We start from the raw sequence: 22941 nt of genomic DNA on the forward strand, positions 1-22941 counted from the left end.
AGTGTTCCACCAGATCGGAGCCACAGCTGAAAAAGCCCTGGCTCTAGTTGAGGCCAGCCTAACCTCTCTGTGGCCTGGGACCTTCAAGATGTTTTTATTTGAAGACCGTAAGTTTCTCTGTGGGACATACCAGGAGAGGTGGTCCTGTAGGTAGGAGGGTTCTAGGCCATATAGGGCTTTAAAGGTTAAAACCAGCACGTTAAACCTGATCCTGTACTCCATCGGGAGCCAGTGCAGCTGGTATAGCACCGGGTGAATGTGATCTCGCAGCAAAGACCTCCATAAGGAGTCTCGCTGCAGCATTCTGCACCCGCTGGAGTTTCTGGGTCAGTCTCAAGGGCAGCCCCACGTAGAGCGAGTTACAATAATCCAGTCTGGAGGTGACCGTCGCGTGGATCACAGTGGCTAGGTCAGGGCGAGAGAGGTAAGGAGTCAACTGCTTAGCTTGGCGGAGATGGAAAAATGCCGCCTTTGTTATAGCTGTAATCTGCGCCTCCATAGAGAGGGAGGTGTCGAAGATTACACCCAAACTCTTAACGGACGGTGCTGGCACTTATTGCGCCCCCGCAAGATGGGGGTTGCCCCCCTAGTCCCATATTGTCCCGTCCCAGCCACAGGACCTCTGTCTTCGAAGGATTTAGCTTCAACCGGCTCCCACGTAACCATCCAGCCACAGCTTCCAGACATCTGGTCAGTGTGTCTGGGGCCGAGTCAGGATGCCCATCCATCAACAGATAGAGTTGGGTGTCATCAGCATACTGATGGCAACCCAGCCCCAAATCTGATCTGTTAAAGGAATTTTTGCAACACTCACCACAGGCAGGAGGAAGGAGAACCCTGAACAATGGTGCACAAGTCCTTATATAGACTTTTGAAATTGCCCACCCTGTAGCCCAAGACCACCCCCTTGAAACATCATACATACATCACAGAAGGAGGTGGTCTACAGCGGACATCCTGTTTGCCAAGATACCTGATGATGGTCACTGACTGCATTATCTGGGCAGTCTGGCCATTCTTTGGTGATGGCTAAGACTTCCTGAATCCAGGTCACAGGCTCACCCTATTCATACACAAATGTGGCCTTAAGACAGGATTTGCAAGCAAAAAGACAATGGGAAGGCTTTCCCCATTTGCCTCCCTTACAGCAGAGGAATATTTGAGGTCATTGGGAGAGTCAAAATGGCTTCAGGATTGCTCTCCTGTATTACCGGGATTTCAGACACATGGTTTATATACTTATGTATGTGTTTGCCTTGTACATTTATGAACATTTAATTTACATTTGAGACCTTAAAATTCTTATAACAGTATCTTACCCCTTAATGAGTCACTGTAAAAACTGAATCTGCTTGGGACCTCTGGAGATTTAGATGTGAGTAAACAATCAAGCAGTACTGTTGCTTGGGAAGCAGGTGAGCCAAGGATGGCTGTGCAGTTTACCTTTGATGTAGATGTATTCCCTCACCTCCTCAGCTTCAGTGTGCTGCTGCTTTGGGAAGCTTAGGTGATGGTGAGCAAGACTGCAATCTTGTACACAGTTATCTGGGAGTAAAAAATGCCCCCTTTCCTTCAGAAGATAGACTTTGCCATTGTCATTCATGATTTAATTGAAAAATACATCTGGGAGCTCTGCTTACCTGCTTATGAACTTGAGCAGGTCACTTGTCTCAGTCAGTAGTCTGCCTTCAGAAAAACAGATGTTGCAGCAATAAACGTGTAGTGTAGTGTTTTGGATTTAGGTGTGCACAGTGCTATTATTCTAGAAAAGAGGTGCCAGAACTCATCATGAACACTTCCCTTGTTCTCTTATAATGTCAATGGCACCCACCTGAGAGGTGCTGGAACTGAGTTCCAGCTGGAAAAAAAAGCCCTGGTTGTGCACGAAGTGAGTGCAAGTCACTTAGCTTCATCTAGTTCAGCACTCTGCTTCCAAGCAGTGGCTTATCAGATCCACGTGGGAAACTTAAATGTAAGACATGAGGGCAACTGCATTCCTGTTTGTCCCCAGCTCCTGCTATGAGCAGTGACAGCTAGGAAGAGATTTGTGCTTGCCCAACTCAATGTATTTATATGTTTCGATCTGTATTACACATACATCTTCTGTCTTGCTCATGCTCCAGCACAGCCAATATATTAGGAGCTATAGTCAATCATTTTTCCTCTCTTCCCCTTGACACCTCAGGCAATTCTTTCAGAGCTGTCGTTTTTTGCTGAGGAGTGGAAATTAGGGAAGCACCCCAAAGATGGCTTGAGGGTACTGACCTCATCAGCCTCCTGCTAACAATAGTTACATCTTCAGTGTTTGAATGGATGTGGGTAGTGATAAGCCCATCTTCCTAGGCAGCAGATACTGTTTGGAGAGAAAGGGACGGACGATCTGGGGAGTCCCAGGGTTTAAACTACTGTAGAACATACATAGTCCTATGTAACCACTGCATGTAGTGATATAAAAAGCTAAAAAAAAGGGCAAAGTACCCTTGGACAGTTAAGTCCAGTCAAAGGCGACTATGGGGTACTGTGATCATCTCATTTCAGGCCGAGGGTACCAGCGTTTGTCCACAGACAGCTTTCTGGGTCATGTGGCCAGCATGACTCGTTGCTTCTGGTGCAACAAGACACCGTGACAAGTGCCAGAGTGCACGGAAACGCCATTTACCTCCCTGGCACAGTGATACCTATTTATCTACTTGTGCTGGTATGCTTTTGAACTGCTAGGTTGGCAAAAGCTGGGACAGCAACGCGAGCTCACCCTGTCCTGCAGATTCAAACAGCACACCTTCCAATTGGCAAACCCAAGAGACTTGGTGGTTTAGACCACAGCACCACCCGTGTCCCTATGTAGTGGTATACACTGTAGCGTAGCCTTGTATTTAAAAGTGATAGACAAGGAATTGTATTGAGGGGTGTGAGTGTCAGTCTGATTGAGGAGGGATGGATTGCTTTGTCCCTCTGTGTCCAACTTAGCAACCAAGTGGGTTGCCAAAAGAGGGACAACCCCTCCATGGCCAACATAGAAATGCAAAACTCTGTCCCTCTTTTGCCTGGCCCTGGAAGACTAATAAAACATTTTGTAGACTAGTATGATCTTATTTTATTTATTTATTAAATTTATATAGCCACCCATCAATAAATACTTCCTTGGTGGCATACAAAACAAATAATGAAGACAAGTGTACAGTAATTAATATCAATATGCAACAAAAAATTACAACATTTTATTTATAAATTACTTATTTTACAAGGCTCTTCGAAGGGAATGGCTGCTAAAAAGAGCAGCAAGCATCCTGGGGGGCTGACAGTGCAGTATAAACTGCCAGAAATACGCCCAGGTATAGCACATCTCTGTTTTATTTTAAAATACACACCAACTCCATAACTGTGACTGATTTGCAGGCATCTCATTACAGGACCCAAGCTAGGTTTCTTCGGAAAGAAGTGCACAGGGGGCAGAGAAACATTGTCAGCCATATGGCTGTCAAATCCAAATTTAGTGGCCAGAATATTTTGGACAAGCAGGTAAGTGAAATTTTTTATCAATACACACACAGGGTTTATTATATTCAGGAGACTCTGCTTTTACTCATTTGCCACTGGGCGAGGGAGACACTTCAAATTTACTTTGATAAAAACGTAACTACGTATTTCTGATTACTTTCAGTTGTTTTAATTTGCAACATTAAAGGTTCTGTTCATTCAGTTATTGTCAGTACAATCTATAAGAGCACTTGAAAAATTATAGAACAGTAGTTGAAACAAAACTGTCAGTGCCTCTTACATTCTGTGACACTTCTACACTTGAGATCACTGAAACCTGTTAAGCATATTTCTTAAATTGTCAAGGGATTACATAAACATACCACATTCCTTTTTTGCAGACACTTAATTGGAAACAATATTGCTTGCTCTATTCTATAGCATCTACTTGACAAGGAGTAAATCACTATAACTATATCAACTCCCTCTAAACCAGACCACAGCAGTAGTAATTAAATAAATCAGAACCCAGAAGGTCATCTTGCAACAACATTGCGCACAGAACATCTTTTGATTCATTTCTCCCTTCTCGCTAATGGCAGCTCTACTGACCAAGCCATTTCTGAACTATACTTCAAAATGTTTCCAGATTCAGCACCAAGATGCTTCTATTAAGAGCAGGGGGAAGAGTGAAAAGGCCCAGCACCCTCACACAAGGCTAAAGGGGCTGCCTAGATTGCAACCACATATTGTTAGTTACTTGGTTCATAATGGTAGTGGTATTTGCTGTCTTACATTTCTTTTCAAATACTCAGGAGCCGCCTCTGCCAACCTAGTGCTGTCCAGCTGTTTTGGGGCTACAACTCATATCAGCCTCAAGTCTCCAAGTGTGCTCCCAATTCTTCCTTTGTAGTCACACTTGACTTCAGTGCTTTTTGAACACAGTGCCTTTTTCAGAAAAAAGGCTCAAAATCAGGGCATGGCTGTGAAGGAGGAACTGGGAGTACACTCAAGCTTTAGAGCAGTATTATTCAACCTCGGGTGCTGTTGGACTACAACTCCCATCTTCACCAGCAAACTTAGCCAGTGGTCAGAGGTTATGGGTATTGTAGTCCAACAACATCTGGGGACCGAAGGTTGATGAATACTACTTTAAAGTGTGCTCTCCATATTTCATATCAACTGATGTGATATGCCAGGTAATTGGCACATGGGTGGCCCCACCCAGCTGTCAATATCACCTGCAGAAAGTTGGCCATTTTGGGATTCCATCCCTTGAGATAAAAGTGGCTTCCCACTTCTGCTTTAGGTGAAACTCCTATACTAGCAAGCTCCTTGGTATTTTGCTATCATTCTTCTGGCTTATTAAAAACTCTTATGCAATCACCTTGGGGTTCACTGTTGGGCAAAAAATGTAGTGTATAGCACACTCTGTACATGGTCCAAGACAAAGTGGGACTGTGGGGTGGGAGCAGAGTATACCAGCCTTCAGCCCGTGCACTCCAGATGTTGCTAGACTCCTAATTTCCATTAGTCCCAGCCAGCATGGTCAAGGATCATGGAAGCTGTAGTCCAACAACATCTGAAAGGCACCAGCTGGGGAAAGCTGGATTATACAGAATAGCTCCTCAGTTAAGAAACCATTTTAATATGGAAGTAGTTCCTCTGTTTTGAATTTTCCCATTGAAAATAGACACCTACTAACATGAAATCACTTGTTTTTATCCCACATAGGCCAGCAAATATATTTAAAAATAAAAAAATACACATTCCCAAAGATAAAGCAAAATCTTTGGGACCATATGCTCATCTTTGGCAACAAGGCAATTTTTCTGTTAGTGATGTTTTTGATACAACCACCCTTGTACTAGAAGCAAACAAAAAACTCAACAGATATTTTATTCTTCTTCCATGTTGTAAAAATAATTAAGAACAATGATGTGAACAAGCAACTTGGTGAACACCAAAGTATCCTATTCTGAAATGTCCACTAGGATATTTCCAGCGTAGATACAATTGCATAATTACAATTGCATAATTACCCAGCTTCCTAATGTTCTAAATACTATTTCCCTGACTTGTCCTGCATTATAGTAGTACTAGTTTCAATTATTATATACACACATTTTCCAACTATTAAATAAATATACAATTACACAATTACTAATTGAGTGCTTTCATTTTAAGTAACAGTTTGCTAATATAAAAAATACAATAGAAAGAATTTTTGACGTGTCCAGCAGATCAAATTGTGAATGAAAACTAGAATGAATGACATTCCTTATCAATGTTATTCCTCAAAAATATTGTGCATTCTTGATACTAGAATTCCAGTTTCAGCTTGTGTTAAAATAGTACAGAAAATTTAAAAATCCCCTGTTAAGCCCTTAGCTATCATATTCTACAGTATGTATGTGACCTTCTTTTGTTTCTGTGGGGAAGCATGTGTCAAGGAAAAGTTCTCATGCTGAAAACAAGCTTTTTCCTGCTTGAATGATCTAATTCACACATCAGGAAAATACAATGAATATTAATTTTAAAATCACTTTGGTATTTATGATTTGATACCATCTGTGGTGTAATGTTGCACGGGCAGGTAGAATAATAATCCTTTCAGCTTTCCTTTAAAAACAAGGGCGGGGGGAATTAACAGGTGACTTTTGCAAGTGGATATTAACAGGCCCTCTTTGAAGTGAAATTGAATACACAGACTTATCGTTTCGTTGTGCTATTCTGGAGTCAGCCGAGAATAGCATATGATTAATGGAAGTAATTTAGTTTAAGTGCGCATATTGAAGTGTTACATGTTCATGAATCTTTCTATATGTATACTTAAAAAGGGCTCAGAAACTATTAATCTACCTTGCACTGAGAAAGACTGGGCAGCATTTCAGTCAAATTATCACAGATTAAAAATAAGCCTAAGGAGAGGCCTGAGAGAGCCTGCTGAAAGGCCTTGCTCCTTAAACTCTCCAAAAGCAAAATGAACAGGAAGCCTGAAATTGTGCCCATGACAAACCAAGGAGCAACGGCCTGCTACAACTTTTCAACAAACAAAATTCCCTAAGGTCAAGGACACTTTGGAATTCAATGTGAATCTCAGAAATGATTCTGACAATTAAGTAAAACAGTGACAAAGCTTTTAATAAATAACACTTTTTGTATGACAAAAAGACAAGTATACACATTTCTTTAAAAATTATTACTCCTGAACAAAGACGTTAACGCCAGTGAACAATCCAGCTTTGTTTAGGTTGATGCTTGTAAAATCTGATGACTCTTCAATAAACAGAACCATAGTATTGACTTTGTCATCGGACTTTCTTTCCTTTAAGTAACAAAGCATGCATGCTACAATATTGTGGCTTCTTGAAAAGCTTCTATCCACCTGTTTGAAAAGGAAAAACATTTAATATATTTTGAGCAAACAGAAGGGTTTCCAGAGCTTGTATAATTGAAAACTTTCAACTCCATTTGTCACAATATTTATAAAGTACCGTATTTTTCCGTCTATAAGACGCCCCCATGTATAAGATATTTTGGGGGGTTCTGATTTAAGAAAATGGGGGGGGGGGGGGAGATACGATCTGTGTATAAGGCAAGCCCGAATTTTGAACCTTATTTTAGAGTAAAAAAACATAGTCTTATACACAGAAAAGTATAGTATATACAGACACTATTGAATAGCTTTCAAAATCATGAATAAAAACTGCAAAGAACCATGAGATTGGAATGAAAGTATATTTTGAGCAGTATGCAGTCTTGAACCAGTGTACAGTTTGCTGATATCCAATGTATGGGTCTAGGGAGAAATATGTAGTTTTCTCTCCCATTCTTCTGCACTTGCAGAGGCAGCAAGTTCCTGCTTGTTCTTTCTACAAAAGCCTAGTGCAAGGATGGGGCATTTTAATCCTTTCCCTAATTTTCTGCAGTTTGTGAGGAGGGCAGAGGCTTTGTAAGGAAACTTGAGGAACCTCTTCTGACTGAAATGGACAGGCCAATCATACCTGTATATGCTTCTACAAAACTGTATAGATATAAATTCCCTAATCAAACTTTGAAAATAATCATGAGACTTTTTAATTAGCATATTTTTTTAAAAAAATTCTCACTTACTTTTGTGCTGAATGGGGGTCATCCGCTTTGAATATATAAAATAAAGTATTCTTGTGCAGCAAATGGAAAAGTTTCGATTCCGAGTGTTCATCTTTGACTTCAGCAACTGTAAATCCCAATAAAGGCTGGCTTTCCAATGCAGCCACATCCTAATTTTACAAAGAAAACTACTGTAACCATTTGCAAAATAATCTGAAGTGTCAATAGCATACAAAAAAGTGTTTTGTGCAATATCAAGGCAGCACCAGATACATGGGATGGATCTTAAGGTTTCCTTATAGGATTTCCACACCATTTGTATCTCATTTTGTCTATTTAATCAGAGAGCAGGAGCAGGCAGTGGATACAGCAGCAGAACCAATCCAGTTCTCTGACCAGTGTGTCTACAGAATCCCGACTCTGCCTCCACCCAAGCAAGCTATAGCGCCCCCAGTGTTGGGAGTGCAGCTCTGCCCCCTCACACCAGCCACTATTGTCAGTGGTTTTCTGAGAGCCCCTGTGTCTGAGCAGGCCTTTAGACTCCACTCCCAGCATCCCACTCATTCAACCATGCAATGTTCTACATTAACTTGTGAGATCTGATTTCTCACCTCACTAGCAGCATAGGTGTAGAGCACCTTATTTTTTATCACAAACCACAGGTGTTTCCATGGTTTTTTGCTGCCCTTTGATCTGTATAAATAGCCACTCATTGAAGAATCTTCTGTATTTGCAGATACCTGAAATTAGAACAAACATGGTACTCGTAAGAGTGCATGAGGTTGAACAAATAATGTTTTGATTATACCAACATTCTTCATCTAACCGGAAATGTTGGTATCAATATATTATAATCCTGCTAAAAAGGCCTGAAATAACATAATACATCATTATACATGATGCTAAGGATATGCCACAATTTCCAGCTGAGAAAACCTGAGCTCTTACAGTAAGTTGCTAGGCACTGGTAACTCGTGCTGTGTTTTCCAGGACTGGTTATAATCCTTTCAGCACTGAAGTTCAGAATTGAAGTTCTACTCAAAATAGATCTATGGAAATTAGAATGAGTAGTTGGGACATTAAGGATTGTTAGTCTCAAATCAGAACAATGCGAGTGACTGCAAGGCATGCCAGGTGTATCCCCTGACAGAAAGTGCTATAAAAGAAAGTTGTTGTTCCAATTAATATTTTCCATTAGATGCATCTTCCTAGATTTTACCCTATAATGATAATTTTAATGCAAACTCTAGAGAGAGGATTTAAACACACCTTTTTAAATTCCTAACTGCAGCTTTAAGTACAGTTCAATGTGAACAGTATGGATGAAAGCACCCAACACTATTTTCAACAGGACATAGCTATAAAGGGTAATAAAACTAAAAGGTATTCTAAATAAATTCACCACTTTTCCAGAAAGAGATGCCTTTAGCATGAAAAATCAATTGGCAGTAAGACAGCATCCCTAGAGAGAGAGATGGGCCAAACTGCACACTGAATTTTTCTGTGTCAACAATCTATCAAGGCAGCATATTGAAGGTACTGCACGTAACATCTTTTCCAGGGAATGTGCATGTGCAATACACACAGAGAATACATCAAGAATTAAAGTAACTCCAAACAACAGGGGGTGCTAAAAGGTTTCCTACAGCAACAGCTGGTATATGGACACAAGCTATATAAATAATTTGTTTCATGAAATTCCTCAGGCTGTATGATGTTTCTTTGGGAAGCAGACAAGGGGGGAAAGGTTGCCTAATTGAGATTCTGCGAATGCTCTGCATCAGTATATGCAAAGAAATAGCATACTACCATGCTAAATATGAGCACCGTAAATATTCAACTGAAATGGGACAGAACAATCCCCAAGACAGCAATTCCTATGCATAAATATATTTTCCTTTTTGCAGCTTAACAAATAATTATCCAGTCATTTTTAAATTTAGATATTGCATGAACATACGTTCACAAAAACCATACCCAGCGTTGTGGAAGCCTCCCCCCATCTCTGTCATCTCTTTCTATAACTCTCCTATGAGTGTCCTGAACAGTCTCCTCCTTCTAACAGACTCTATTTTTCTCTTTCACTTTGGGAATGCTGCATTGTGACAATTCACTTCCCACATGGTGCAGTAGAATATTAGTACAACTTATAAGTGGAAGTCTGCAACAACATATGTGGCCTGCTGGAGCACAAGTACTTTGCCCAAGAATGTTGAAGCAAGTAGTGAGGAAGGTGTAATGGTTCTAGGGGTTGCTCGTGCGTAAGCCGGTGCCTATCTCCCTGGCTGGGTGCAAACACCTGGCTGGGCTGCCAAAGCGAACCTCTTCTGTCCGGACAGCCACTCACCTGTGGCTGTCTCAATCGCTGGCAGAATCCATCAGTGGGCGTTTCTTAAACTTCTTCCAGCAAAGAAGTACTTTGACGCATAGTCTCTGCCTACCCTCTCTGCGTGAAAGCCTTCTGCGCAGGGAGGGCGTGGGCAGCGGAGGACCCTTACTCTCCCCACTGGTCCCAGGCAAGGAGTCATGGGACCGCCTCGCCACTTCCCCCACCTGCCCCCCTTCTCCACTGGTGCTACGCTGATTCTCTTCCCCAGAAGATGGGCTGCTCCTCCCGATCCCTGGACGCCCTCTGGAATCCCTCTGGCTTTTGCGCTCCCCCTCCAGTACTGATGGCAGTTCCCTGACAGAAGGTACGAAGGACAGCCCTTCCCACTCCATTAACCTGGTAACCAAAATAGAAATGTGTGTGCAAATCACTGGTATTTCACCAATTGCAAGAAGCACAAGAAATATAATGGTCAGGTTTCTACATACTAAACCAAAGGACCTCACATAGTCATCTCTTCCATCTATGTGCCCAGAAGGATTTTTGCAAAGTTTAGTTTAACTCTGAAAGTTAAACGCTAGCGTTGGTATCCCTGGTTTGTACCTGGCTTAAATCTAACAAGTCATGTACTTGATCCCATAATAAGAGGTAAGAGGGAGGAAAGTTTCATTCCACCATGCTTCCCACAATTCAAATTCCCTAGCCATGGAAGGAATTGGAGACAGGTAACACAAGGCAATAAAATATCTGGGGCAGAGGAGGAGATTTGTTAGTAGCAATGGGTTGCACCAAGAGAGCAGCACAGTGCTAATTAATCTTCAACCACACCTGACTAAATATATTTCAACTATTTGTCCTACTATAAGTCTATACTAAAAAAAGTAAGATGCCCCACTCAAATAGCTATCCCTTCTAAAAGCAGTTTACGAAAGATTAGCAATGACGCTGTTAATAAAAACAGATAATTTCATACTTGGACTATGTAACACATACTTCCTTAAGAGCAGCTGGGATCTTTTTCTGCTTTCTTCCAGATGGGATACTGTGCAACACTGTGGATAAGGTGCTAGACGGAGTTCTGTGATTTACTGGGGAACCATTTTTAGGAGGTGTGTTCAGTTTATCTGAAATGGAAACAAATACTTTTGTACTTCATACAAATGGAAACCTCAATTTAAAGTGAATTTCTTCACAAATTGCAAGTTTTAAGTGCACACCATCTGCCCACCCTGAGATTATTGTCATTCTAGTTTCTCACATACTATTTGTACATATGAGAGCAATTATATTGCAGTTTTGAATGTGCTTGAACCCATGGTCCCCTTTTCAGTGAACAAGCCTGCCTTCTGAACACAGCATGATGGTGGACAAGTACAGTATTTGGGGGTGATGATTAAAACAATATTCTCTTGCAGAACTGCTGCAAAATGGATGTAAGCTTTTCCTAACACTGCCATCCATATTAAATCAACTGTAAAATGCAATGCGAGTTAATCCATGTACTTATTTAAACATGAGCAAAGCAGGAAAGGATATTTAATCTGAGCAGTATATTTTCATCTGGAGAACCACATTGTTTAAAACTAAAACGATGTTGCATTATTACTCTCTTTTGGGAATTTGATTCTGTTCTATTTAATCCTCAAAAAATTGTGCCACTACAAGCCATGCTGAAATGAAGACAGCTCCAACTTAGCGGGTTTACATGCCCTTAAAATATGTTTGCAGCAAAAACAGAAGCATCAAAAATTGAAAAGCTGGTTTAGACAAAGTTTTTACCTTACCCTGTTTTTGTAACTCATTAAAGCAATAGTCACATACTCTTGCAGAGTGATGTTTCATATAGTCTAGCCCATGCTTATTTGATGAACAAGCTTGGCAGATTATCTGGAAAAGAAAAAGAAACATGAAGTACACACACCACACATCTCTAGTTTACATTTTAAGATGATGAAGAAGAAGAGTTTGGATTTGGTATCCCGCCTTTCACTCCCCTTCAGGAGTCTCAAAGCGGCTAACATTCTCCTTTCCCTTCCTCCCCCACAACAAACACTCTGTGAGGTGAGTGGGGCTGAGAGACTTCAGAGAAGCATGACTGGCCCAAGGTCACCCAGCAGCTGCATGTGGAGGAGCGGAGACGCGAACCCAGTTCCCCAGATTACGAGACTACTGCTCTTAACCACTACACCACACTGGCTCTCAATGATTAAGATATGTGGTTCAAAACAATCAGAGAGCTTTCCTATTAGAGTCCTGCTGGACCAGGCCAATGACCCATCTAGTCCAGCATCCTATCCTCACAGTGGTCAAGCTGATGCCTATACAATATCCTCACTCAGGCTCCCCAGCAGCTGGTATTCAAAGGCATGCCACCTTCAATACGGGAAGCAACGTATAGCCATCCTGACAAGCAGACAGTCATAGCACTTATCCTCTTTGATTACTTTCTAATCCTGTTTTAAAGCCTCCAAAGTTTCTGGACACCATTGCATCTTGGGGAAGCAAATTCCATGCATTGTATGAAAAACGTTTTTTATATCCTCTGTCCTGAATCTTCTAACATTCCGCTTCATTCAGGTTCTGGTATTATGAAAGAGGGAGAAAAACGTTTCTGTATCCACTTTCCCCACATAATACGTACATCATTTTGCACATCTCTATCATGTCCCCCCACCCCCCGTTACTTGCTTTCCCCCCTAGACTTAAAAGCCAAAATTGTGGCTTGACTGATAGGGAAGCTTCCCCGGCTCACTGAATGCACCACAGTGTGATCTTATCAAAACTGAAACATTTCCTTAACAGGCTGCAGAGCAGTCAAGTCCAACCACAGAATATTTTGATTAATAGCTACAATAAGGCTGTGAAATGTTTCCAACCTTCCCACATGCTCTGCAATGGTGTCTTCTCCATGTGAGTGTGAACTCACTGGTACAGATCATACACATGGTAGCTCTAGTATCAGGAATCCAGATTGGCGCCTTTGACCCTATAGGACTATCTTCGGTCTCTCTTTCTGGGTCTGCCTAAGGGAGAGAGGAAAGAAAATATCACATGTTTACAGATTTAAAGAAACAACCACCATGATGTTCTAGTTTTCTAACTAGTGCTGTACATATTACAACTCTTCACCAGTTGATGAAATTAAACTGAATTATTTTTAGCAGACTTCAGTGTGAATTTGGGGGTGTGGGGAAGGAAGGGGACAGAAAGCTTTCATCAAGGAGGCATAGGGGGAGGAGATCATTTGGGCCTATTGCATATATTTGAGATTCAATTGCAGAAAACTCCCCAAAGAGGAGCATGTTTTAACAAATGTTTTAATTTGTTACTTTACTATCAAGCATCTGGTGGGGAACTAAAACCTACCAGCAGGGCAGGACACTGTAGAGAGAGAAAAATGTCCATTTGCAGGTGCAGGCTGAATCCAAATCGCACCAGCAAATGGGCAAAGTGGGTTTTGCTGACAGCAAGTCCTTTCTGCTGCGCAAGGGAGTTCCTGACAGAGAACTCCTTCATGCAGTTGGTCCCAATGAGGATCACAGTGCCATTGAGATGACTGGAGCTATCAGTGAGCCACACATGCAAAGGAACAATCAGGAGCTCATTTTAAGCTCCTGGCTGTTCTTTTGTAGCTACATCCTTACCTGCCCCACGCCTGACATTACAGGTGAGTGCAATTTGAAGAAAATGGCCTGCAGACCAAATCACAACCCTTGTTGGGCCTTACTAGCTTGCAGGTCAGAGGTTCCCCACCCCTCTTATTTTCCTTAAAACTTCTTACAGTAAGAGTAGTTCAACAATGGGACCAAGTACCTGGTAGAGTAATGGTCTCTCCTTCACTGGAGGTCTTCATGCTGGAGGTTATCTGTTGGCTATGCCCTAGCCCTGGATTTCCTGGGTCAAGTATTAAGTTGGACTCTGATGGTCCACAAGGCACAGAAGATCACTCTCCTAGGTAATTGATTCCATAGTTGAGCTGTTCTTACTGTTAAGATGTTTCTCCTAATGTACTACTGAAAAATCGTTCTCCAGTAACACAATGGCTATGTAACAGTTATCAACACAGGACAAACAACCGGCCTTTTCTCCTGGCATTAAACACTTGTGCCTTTGGCATGCATAATAAGTCTATGGACCCAAATCACCATCGCTGCCATACAGTATGTACAAGCAACAATTTGGACCAGAACAATTTGGACATACCTCTTCAATACTTTTACTGGGGTTAAAAGTGATTCTTTTCTTTGTATATTCTTCGATTGACCTGGAGATGGCTTCTAACCATTCATCTCTTTCCGTGGCAGAACTGTTGGGGGTAAAACACATATGAGAATTTGTTTATTTAAAAGCATTTATATACCACTTAATGTTACAGTCTAACAACCAAGTAATGTACCATTAAAACAAAAACATAATGTAAAACCAATAAAACAGCAATATAAACAGAGAAACATATGAAAGTGAATCAAACAAAATAGAGGAGATTCAAACACAAAGCAGGGTCCAATCTCTTGGGGCAGGGAAAGCCTGGGCAAAAAGTTTTGATGGTTGCTACTTCATGTATGGCAGAGAGAACGACATTCCACAGTACAGGGAAACAGCAGAAAATGCCCATTTTCAGGTTAACACCCTATGACATTCTGTAGGGTGCTTTAAAGTAAAAATTTCCCAGTTGATCTATGTGATCTTACACATCTCTTTAAGGGCAGGTGGTCTTTCAGGTAACCAGGTCCCAAGTTGTTTAGGGCTTTATATGTTAACAACAAGACATTGAACATGGTCTAGTAGCTGATTGTAAAGCAACTTTCTCAACCCAACATAACTAAGCAGCTTATCCTTTTATCACAACCTTTAACTACCCAATAAATATTGAGGAGAAAGCACTAAGCAGTACTTTGTTATCAAAATACACATAATGTTATAGCTAAAGGCATACCTTGCTGACAGAATGAAAGATCGCTCTACACTTTCTATGTTCAGTTCATTCTGGTAAGCTTCATGGGTTGGCTTTCTAACCTAGGAAGGAAAAAGAATGAATAATCCAGTTGTAAAACAAGAAAAACAAATGTTCTGTCAACCTGCCATATCAAAAGGCTTAGCAAAGGAAAAAGACATAACAAACCAGTACAGTAGTTTCAGAAATTAGAAGCAGAAGACAATTTCAAAACACACACAAAAGGAGTAACATTTGCAGGAGAAAAAAACAGCTGTTAATCTGGGAAACCCAGATATTGGAATGATGAAGGTATCTGGCCTGGTTCGCACATCACAGTAAGCTGAAACATGCCCAAGAGTGAAGGTACCAACTCCCAGGGAAGAGATCGTGGCAGATTCACTCCTCCTCAGTCCTTCACTTTGGTTTAGCATGTCATCCATATCTGGGCTCGTAGTTCTGGTCTCTCCAGAGTAACCATGAGCCATAAACCAACAACAATCCTCGGCTACTGCTCATGGTTAGTCTGGAGGGATTTAAACCCCAAGCCTGCATTCAAACAACATGCCAAGCCATGGCTAAATTCAGCATGGTACAGCAGCAAAATTACTGCAGAGAGGCAAAGTGGCCATGATCTCCTCCCTGGGAGTCTGTGCTATGCTAAGACATGGCTTGGCTTAATGTAACATGTAAACCAGGCCATTTTTTCTCAGAGCAGTAGCATGAGAGGGGGCCTATTCTGCAGTGCTCCCCTTCCCAGGTTGTGGAGTGCTCTTTCCTCATAGACAGATCTTGCACAGTATGTCTTTTGTTGGCATAGCCTTTGGGGAAGGGGGGGGCTGTGGTGGACTGTATTGTACAAAGATAAGGTATCTTCCTTCAACTGAATACTGTTTTAAATTGTTTTGATCACAAACTAATATAGTTTTATGAGACTGTGTATTTTTGACTTGATGTTACATTGTTTTATCTATGAACGTACCCTGGGACTATTAGTGAAGCAGGGAAAGATACACATAACAAGCACGTTAGAAGCACAAAAGGCTATCAGTAAATGAAAGACTGTTTTCTTTATCAGCATTATAGTATCTCTTAGCACACATTAAATGTCTGGGCAGGCGTTCAAGCTGTGAGTGACAAAAACATTTTACAGAAGAAATTTTATCTACTCACTTTCATTCCAGCCAATGACAGCATGTTGTTGAGTTTATACATTCCAGACTGTACGGGAGTTGTATACAGCAGAGCATCATTAAACTGCAATATAAATATTTTTAAAAAGTAACTGAAATTACATGTAACATATAGGGAATTTTCTACATTTCACATATCAACTTCCACCTACACAGGGCAAGGTGCAAAAGACCATCTCTGCCCTCTTTCTGCCTTCTTTGTTCCCCCATTGTTCTTGCTTTTCCTGCCCCTGGGGCAGAAAAGACAAGTAGCAAGGCCTTGCAGAATGTCCCCCTTTCAGTGGGGGGGGGGGGTGTGTGCATTTTGATGATGACAGAAGTGGTGGGATTGGGAGGGGGCCCATTCCCCTTCCACCCTAGGTGGTGAAACATGACAGGCTGTCCCTGTCTCCAGGCTATGCTGGGCCCACAACAATATTTTGTAGCCAGGCAAGGGGTGACCCAAGTTTGTCCTCTCTGTTAGGAACATCCTGTGACCTTTTTCTCCTCAGGTCCCCATGTGTAGGCTACTCAGCACAAGGATTTCATTAAGTTCCATGCAGAGGAAGCCACACTGTGGCCAAAATTCACTGGGACCATTTATCATCACCCTGCTGCTTCCATTTATATTCATTAACATTAACAACAACAACCATTATTATTTTTTCTTGAAAAGTTCACCCAAGTGATGTTGAATGCATGAAGCTTAATCAAATTCAGATCTGGCAATTTAAATATTAGAAACTTGCTTTTGTAGCATCTCCTTGTTTCCTTGATAAGCAAAGAATCATTTTTAATAACATTATTCTAGTATAGATTAAAAAAACACACATTACAAGTATAGCTAAATAGTTGCCTTGATTGCATTTGATTAAAGGCCCTGATGCATCTGAAGGAGAACCTCAGACTTTGAGCAGAACATTTTTCAAAAATAAATGCTACATAAAAACCACCAGGCAGGAGAGAAAAGATGCTTTATTCATAAAACCACTGTGAAAAGGAGACAATGATATTATAAACTGAAATATAAATTATTCAAAACCATTAACTGGAGTTGCTAGTTTTTGTTTTTGAAATTGCAGTGGGGACAGACTGCACCATTATGAAATCACTCTAGCATTAGGTATGTAAAAACATCCATGGCATCTTACCAAAAAAAACATTCGTGGCTGCATAACCTTCCTGGACAGTTTCATCAACGTTCCTTCTTTCAAAAAGACCTGGGCATTCAAGCAAGCAAATAAATGTAGTCAGCTGCTAGGAGCATAAAACTCTCCCAAGAAGAGTGTGAGAGCAGTTCCATTTTCAAACATAGTATTAAGTACATACTAGTCAAGAGCCCAATAAGACAACAGAGCAATACTGTAGAGGCAGGAAAGGGCACGGCTAAAAGAGAGATGGTGGGATTGCTAGGAGAGAAACAGCTACTCCTAGTACTAGAAGTAGTCTGTAAAGCCAGGATGCTGCTTTTGCAAGTCAAGTGGGAATGGGACCTACTCATTCTGCCCAGAGGCAGTATGGCAATGTGGCCTGGGCAAATACAGGGGTGCCAACTTGAATAAAATATTGGGGGGCGGGGAGAAGGTAAGTCCCGCCCCACCTAATCAATTACATGACTTGATGCACACACACCATTTGTATGGCAATACCCATCAATGTTTTTTTTTTTGGGGGGGTCCCTTCAAATATTTTATTGGGGAAGCCAAAGGGACCTCAGCCCCTAGGAGTTTGCTCTTATGGACAAATATGGCCTAGTAGAAAAGTCTAGCTTTTCCACTAGGCTGGAAAAGCTAGACTTTTCCAGCCTAGTGTCCTCCCGACATATGGAAATATACTGTATTTTTCGCCCTATAGAAGGCACTTTTTCCCCTCCAAAAATGAAGGGGAAATACGTGTGCGTCCTATGGGGCGAATGCAGGCTTCCGCTGAAGCCTGGAGAGCAAGAGGGTCGGTGCGCACCGACCCCTCTCGCTCCCCAGGCTTCAGAAAGCTATCCGCAAGCCTTGGTAGCCCATGGGAGTTCCCGCCAGTCTCCCAAGGCTTCCAGAGAGCTGCCTAGTAGTGCGCCCTGGGCTTCGAGCAGATATCCGCAAGCCTGGGGAGACTGGCGCGACTTCCCACCGGGCTCCCTAGGCTTGCGGATAGCAGCCTGTTCTGGGGGCTGGGGTCGAGGGAAGCTCGGGCTTCCCCCGCCCCAGCCCAGCACCTGGGGGGGAAATAATTTTTTTCTTTATCCCCCCCCCCCAAAAGAACTAGGTGCGCCCTATGGGCCGGTGCGCCCTATGGGGTGAAAAATACGGTAATTCCCATCAGTCAGCCAACATGATAGGAGTTGGTAGTTCAAAATATCCACACAGCACCGGGTTGAGCAAGGTTGGTTTAAGCCAGTGATGGCCAAACTTGGCCCTCCAGCTGTTTTGGGACTACAAAACCCATCATCCCTAGGTAACAGGACCAGTGGTCAGGGATGATGGGAACTGTAGTCCCAAAACAGCTGTAGGGCCAAGTTTGGCCATCACTGGTCTAAGCAGACCCCCACAGTGCACTACAAATTAGACTAATGGGCTATAGAAGTTGCACCAACTTTTGTTTGTCTTATTCCCATCACAGGAATTAGAACCTTTGCCTTTGCAGAGGCAATAGTTACTGTCACAGATGGAGGTGGCTGATGAAACAAAGAAAAAGAAACCCCAGACCTTCCTTTTCCCTTTTGGAACTAAAACTTATAAATGGGCCATAAAAGTGGTTTTCACACACTAAGGTTTGTTTGCTTTTTGCAACCTGCTGTTTGCTTGTTGGTGAACTTACCCTCCCTGGCTGTACAATCTCATGATGACCGTTTAAACTGTACTGTATTTGCATAAGTTTCTGAAAGTTGTCCTAGAGGGTGGAAGCATAAATAAAGTTCTTGTAAACAAACTGATGAAAAGTTCCATGGCAGAAGAATCCTCTGTGAACACCAGGGAGCCACACTGGTTGTTCACTCTAATTGGCTCCAGAAGTGTTGAAGCCAAACACACTTCCATATTCTATGATGTGTACCAGTATGAAAAAAATTACACAAATCCGAAAAGTAATATTTGCTGAGTTAAAGGAGCTGAACACAGGAGATTTAAGCCTTAGGGCCTAAAACTGCAGGGTTAGCTCTACACACAGGCCTCCACAATTTAACACACACTGCCCATAACAGTAAAAAGCTCCATGTTCCCTCCCTTGTTTTTCATTTGTAAAGAGACTGAAGTTGCTTCAAGTAACCCAATAAAGTCATGTATAATCATGTCTTCTATCTAGAGATCTATGAGTTTTCCAGGCAACACAGATGTGTCATGGTTCAAACTGATATCCACAAAGTTGGGCTTACTAGTATACAGCTAAAGTAAAATGGCAAAATACAGACACACAGAGAAATAAAACCCCACAAAGCTGCTGAAAACCATATTAAAATGTCCTTTCAAAAAGCCTTCAAAATGGAAGTCTTTATCCCAGTTTTTGTCTGTATAGGATTTGAACTGATTTTTCATATGGGCTGTTCTTTTAAATGGATGATATAATATACAGTATACGCTTTAAAATTTATATGTTATTCCTTTGACTTTTTTATATATGTGGCTTTTATATATGTTCATATTATATCATAAATCACTTCAGGATGCCTCATGGGAAGAGATTAATAGATAAATAATATTTATAATCATAATTATTATCACCATTATCACCATCATTATTCCACAACTGAGATACTTACTCCCTGTTTCATGATGTCATTAGCATGGTTAGCCACTTCTATCACAACAGCAAGAGCATCTTGGAAAAAAAACAAAATGTATTTCAGCATTGACTACATTATGTGAGTCAGTATTAAAGTCACCTATGTTTAATGGAAAGGACCTTGTATTTCACAACTTAATGGAAAAGTTGACCAACGAAGTTCAAGATCAAGGGGAAAATACAAGGTCAGAATTTTTTAATGCAATATGGTTTAGATTTATTTCATATGCATTAACAAAGAAACATGATTATCGACCACTCACTACTCATGGGGACATGGCAAGACACCTTCATTTAATTTGGAAACATCTGTATAATAATAAATGACACGACAGTTTTCAACAGGGAGGGTTGGGGAAGGTACCGTATTTTTTGCTCTATAAGACTCACTTTTTCCCTCCTAAAAAGTAAGGGGAAATGTGTGTGCGTCTTAAGGAGCGAATGCAGGCTGCGCAGTTATCACAGAAGCCAGAACAGCAAGAGGGATTGCTGCTTTCACTGCGCAGCAATCCCTCTTGCTGTTTTGGCTTCTGAGATTCAGAATATTTTTTTTCTTGTTTTCCTCCTCCAAAAACTAGGTCCGTCTTGTGGTCTGGTGCGTCTTATAGAGCAAAAAAATACGGTAATTTTTTGAGTATGTTTTCTAAAGTTGTTATACTGTAACTGAAAACGATTCCTGAAAAGGTAAGGACACTGTGGAATAAATCTTAAAAGAGTAGCTAAGGGAGGGGGGATACATTTCCACAGCATCAACAAACATCAGGAAAATAGGAAAGAATGCGTGAGATTTTAAACCTTCCAACTGTGAAAGTAAGAAGCTTATCTTCTCAACAGAGTCAACTAAAAGCTATCAGGCTACATTAGGCCTGTGGAAGGTCTGCAGCCAAACATAAGATGGTCTTTGCCCCCTGACACAGAAGAGTTCACACCCCTTGATCCCTCAGAGGAACCTCTGTAGCCTTAAGATAGCCAGCAACTATAACACAGAACCTTAGCACTGGCCTTGTAGAAATTATTTCTGACCTTCAGGGATCCCTGAACCAGTGGTGCTTACATCAGGAGGTATTTAATTCCCCCCCTCCCGATAAAAAAGTGTTTTTATACATGTTGGAAGCCGCCCAGAGTGGCTGGGGAAACCCAGACAGATGGGCAGGGTGTAATTAAACAAACAAACATGACTGGAAGTGAAGCAAGGCGATCTCTGACAATTTCCTCACCCTGGAAGCTTCCTATGCCACCTTTCCTGCTGTTCAGAGGATGCACCCCAACCCCAAGAGCAAACCTGCAGGCCACTGCAAGAGAAGTGTAACCCAAGAAACCTGAAAGTGAAACTCTCCCCTTGCAGAAACTCTGGATCCAGCCTTGTGGCTGTGCCACCAATGAAACGACACACACCTGTAAATTCAAGATGATGTGTGTTTTTCATTAAACTACGGACTAACTACTATAAAAGCAATTACCCTGAGTATCTCTGAAGTCAGCTGAATCTTCTAAGAGGTTCTTTAAATAATCTGTGGAAAGAGAAATGTTATTAAGAAAGAGAACAGGATGAAGTTATTACAATGAACCTCTAGGTGGCCTAGTTGAGCTATAAGATTATCACATCTCCGAAAAGGTTTGCACATTTACAAAAAGTCCTCACACTCACTGATTTCAAAGGGACTTAAATATGTTTAATGTAGCTGAAATGTACTCTGAATGCACATGGTTTAAGCACTGGTCCACGGTATTTCTAGAAGTGCCTTATGCATATATTAAGGAGAGGATCTTCTCCCTGGTGCTCCTTGCAACTTTGAAATGCCCTCCCGAGGAAGGCATACTGAGCACCAACACTGTATTATTTCTGGTGCAAAGGTCAGAATCTTTTTATATGCCAGGAATTTTAAATTATGACGCTTTAAGATAGTTGAATAATTTTATTCCTCTTAGTTCCATTGCATTGTTGCTTAGGTTTCATATTATATTTGTAGATTTAAAATGCATATGTATACATAAACGTATGTATGTTATGTATGTATACATAAACATATGTATGTTTAAAAAATCATATGTATGATTTTTTAAACATAAAGGCAGCATAAATACAGTGCTTGCTCTCTCTCTCCCCTCCCCAGAAGGCAGCAAGCATCTTGGTAACAAAGGGAGGGGGGCGGGTCAGAATGAAATGCAGCCAGGCAAACACAGTGCTGTTAAGCTACTAAAATGGGTGGCAGGAGACACAAGTAGATCATGACTGAATGGGCAGACTGGACAGCCTTTTACCTCTGAGGGATTGCTAACACACACAAAAGGTGATTTATTTACAGTGGTACCTCGGGTTAAGAACTTAATTAGTTCTGGAGGTCCGTTCTTAAACTGAAACTGTTCTTAACCTGAGGTACCACTTTAGCTAATGGGGCCTCCCGCTGCCACCGCCGCACGATTTCTGTTCTCATCCTGAAGCAAAGTTCTTAACCCAAGGTACTATTTCTGGGTTAGAGGAGTCTGTAACCTGAAGCGTCTGTAACCCGAGGTACCACTGTACTGCACTTATGTCGCACCATTATTTCCATTGTGGAATTCATGATAGAAGCTTGGAGGGGACCTAGACCTGCTTAGCTTTTTTTGCAAGGTGGCTGCATCATGTGCCCTCAGACCATCCTCTGAGAGTGAGCATGCTGTACTCCAGCCACCACCCCTTCAATAACTTCTCTGCCAGTCGGGGATGATTAACAGCAGCAGTCTGGCTGATCTTTCTGACTGCGTGTTCATGCAGATCTCTCACACAGAAGTGGTGATTATTCCCCAGTGGTTTTCTGAGTTTACAGTACAGTAATTAGCACTGCTCTTCTTCAACCTCAAGCACTAACTACAAGTTTACGTTACAGACTTGGATTTTTTCACAATGACAACATGGGGGACAAAATTCCACACGGTAATTTCTAGGCAAACACAGCATTTTTGCAGAGTCATAAGCAGCAGTGAAAGAAATCTTACTATTTATACAGCGGCTGAGAAAAGCAAAGTAGTGGATATTTTTCTGGCAAGCAGACAAGCCCTAGAGAAGGATGCGACAAATAATAATAGTTTATAGGATAAAGGCGAGGAAGGCCAAATGGATATGAATAAACAGAAGGAAGGGAGAGAAATGACTACACTCTTGAGTCAGAGGAAGGCCTACTCATTTT

At 41.5% G+C, this 22941-nt stretch overlaps 1 protein-coding gene across 2 annotated transcripts in view; it reads right to left on the reverse strand.

The window, feature by feature from the left end:
• Positions 1–3087: 3087 nt before the first annotated feature.
• FGD6 (FYVE, RhoGEF and PH domain containing 6) overlaps positions 3088–22941 on the reverse strand; it is a 54904-nt gene continuing 35050 nt past the window's right edge. Inside the window, exons 9-22 of one of the 2 annotated variants that reach the window (XR_014502457.1) lie at positions 21235–21285; positions 19752–19810; positions 18815–18886; positions 17158–17226; positions 16008–16091; positions 14838–14917; positions 14105–14207; positions 12778–12924; positions 12090–12481; positions 11686–11831; positions 10895–11025; positions 8184–8312; positions 7594–7742; positions 3088–6865 (exon numbers count right to left, since the gene is read on the reverse strand). Coding sequence is in view for 1 of the 2 variants with exons in the window: in XM_083401032.1 (XP_083257158.1) it covers positions 6829–6865; positions 7594–7742; positions 8184–8312; positions 10895–11025; positions 11686–11788; positions 12778–12924; positions 14105–14207; positions 14838–14917; positions 16008–16091; positions 17158–17226; positions 18815–18886; positions 19752–19810; positions 21235–21285 (1214 nt within the window). In the remaining variant the exon portion in view is untranslated. The remainder of the gene's footprint in view (positions 6866–7593; positions 7743–8183; positions 8313–10894; positions 11026–11685; positions 11832–12089; positions 12482–12777; positions 12925–14104; positions 14208–14837; positions 14918–16007; positions 16092–17157; positions 17227–18814; positions 18887–19751; positions 19811–21234; positions 21286–22941) is intronic. The other variant, XM_083401032.1, reaches the window with a different exon arrangement.

The sequence above is a fragment of the Podarcis tiliguerta genome, assembly GCF_965153285.1.
Source record: "Podarcis tiliguerta genome assembly, chromosome: 10".
Taxonomy (NCBI): domain Eukaryota; kingdom Metazoa; phylum Chordata; class Lepidosauria; order Squamata; family Lacertidae; genus Podarcis; species Podarcis tiliguerta.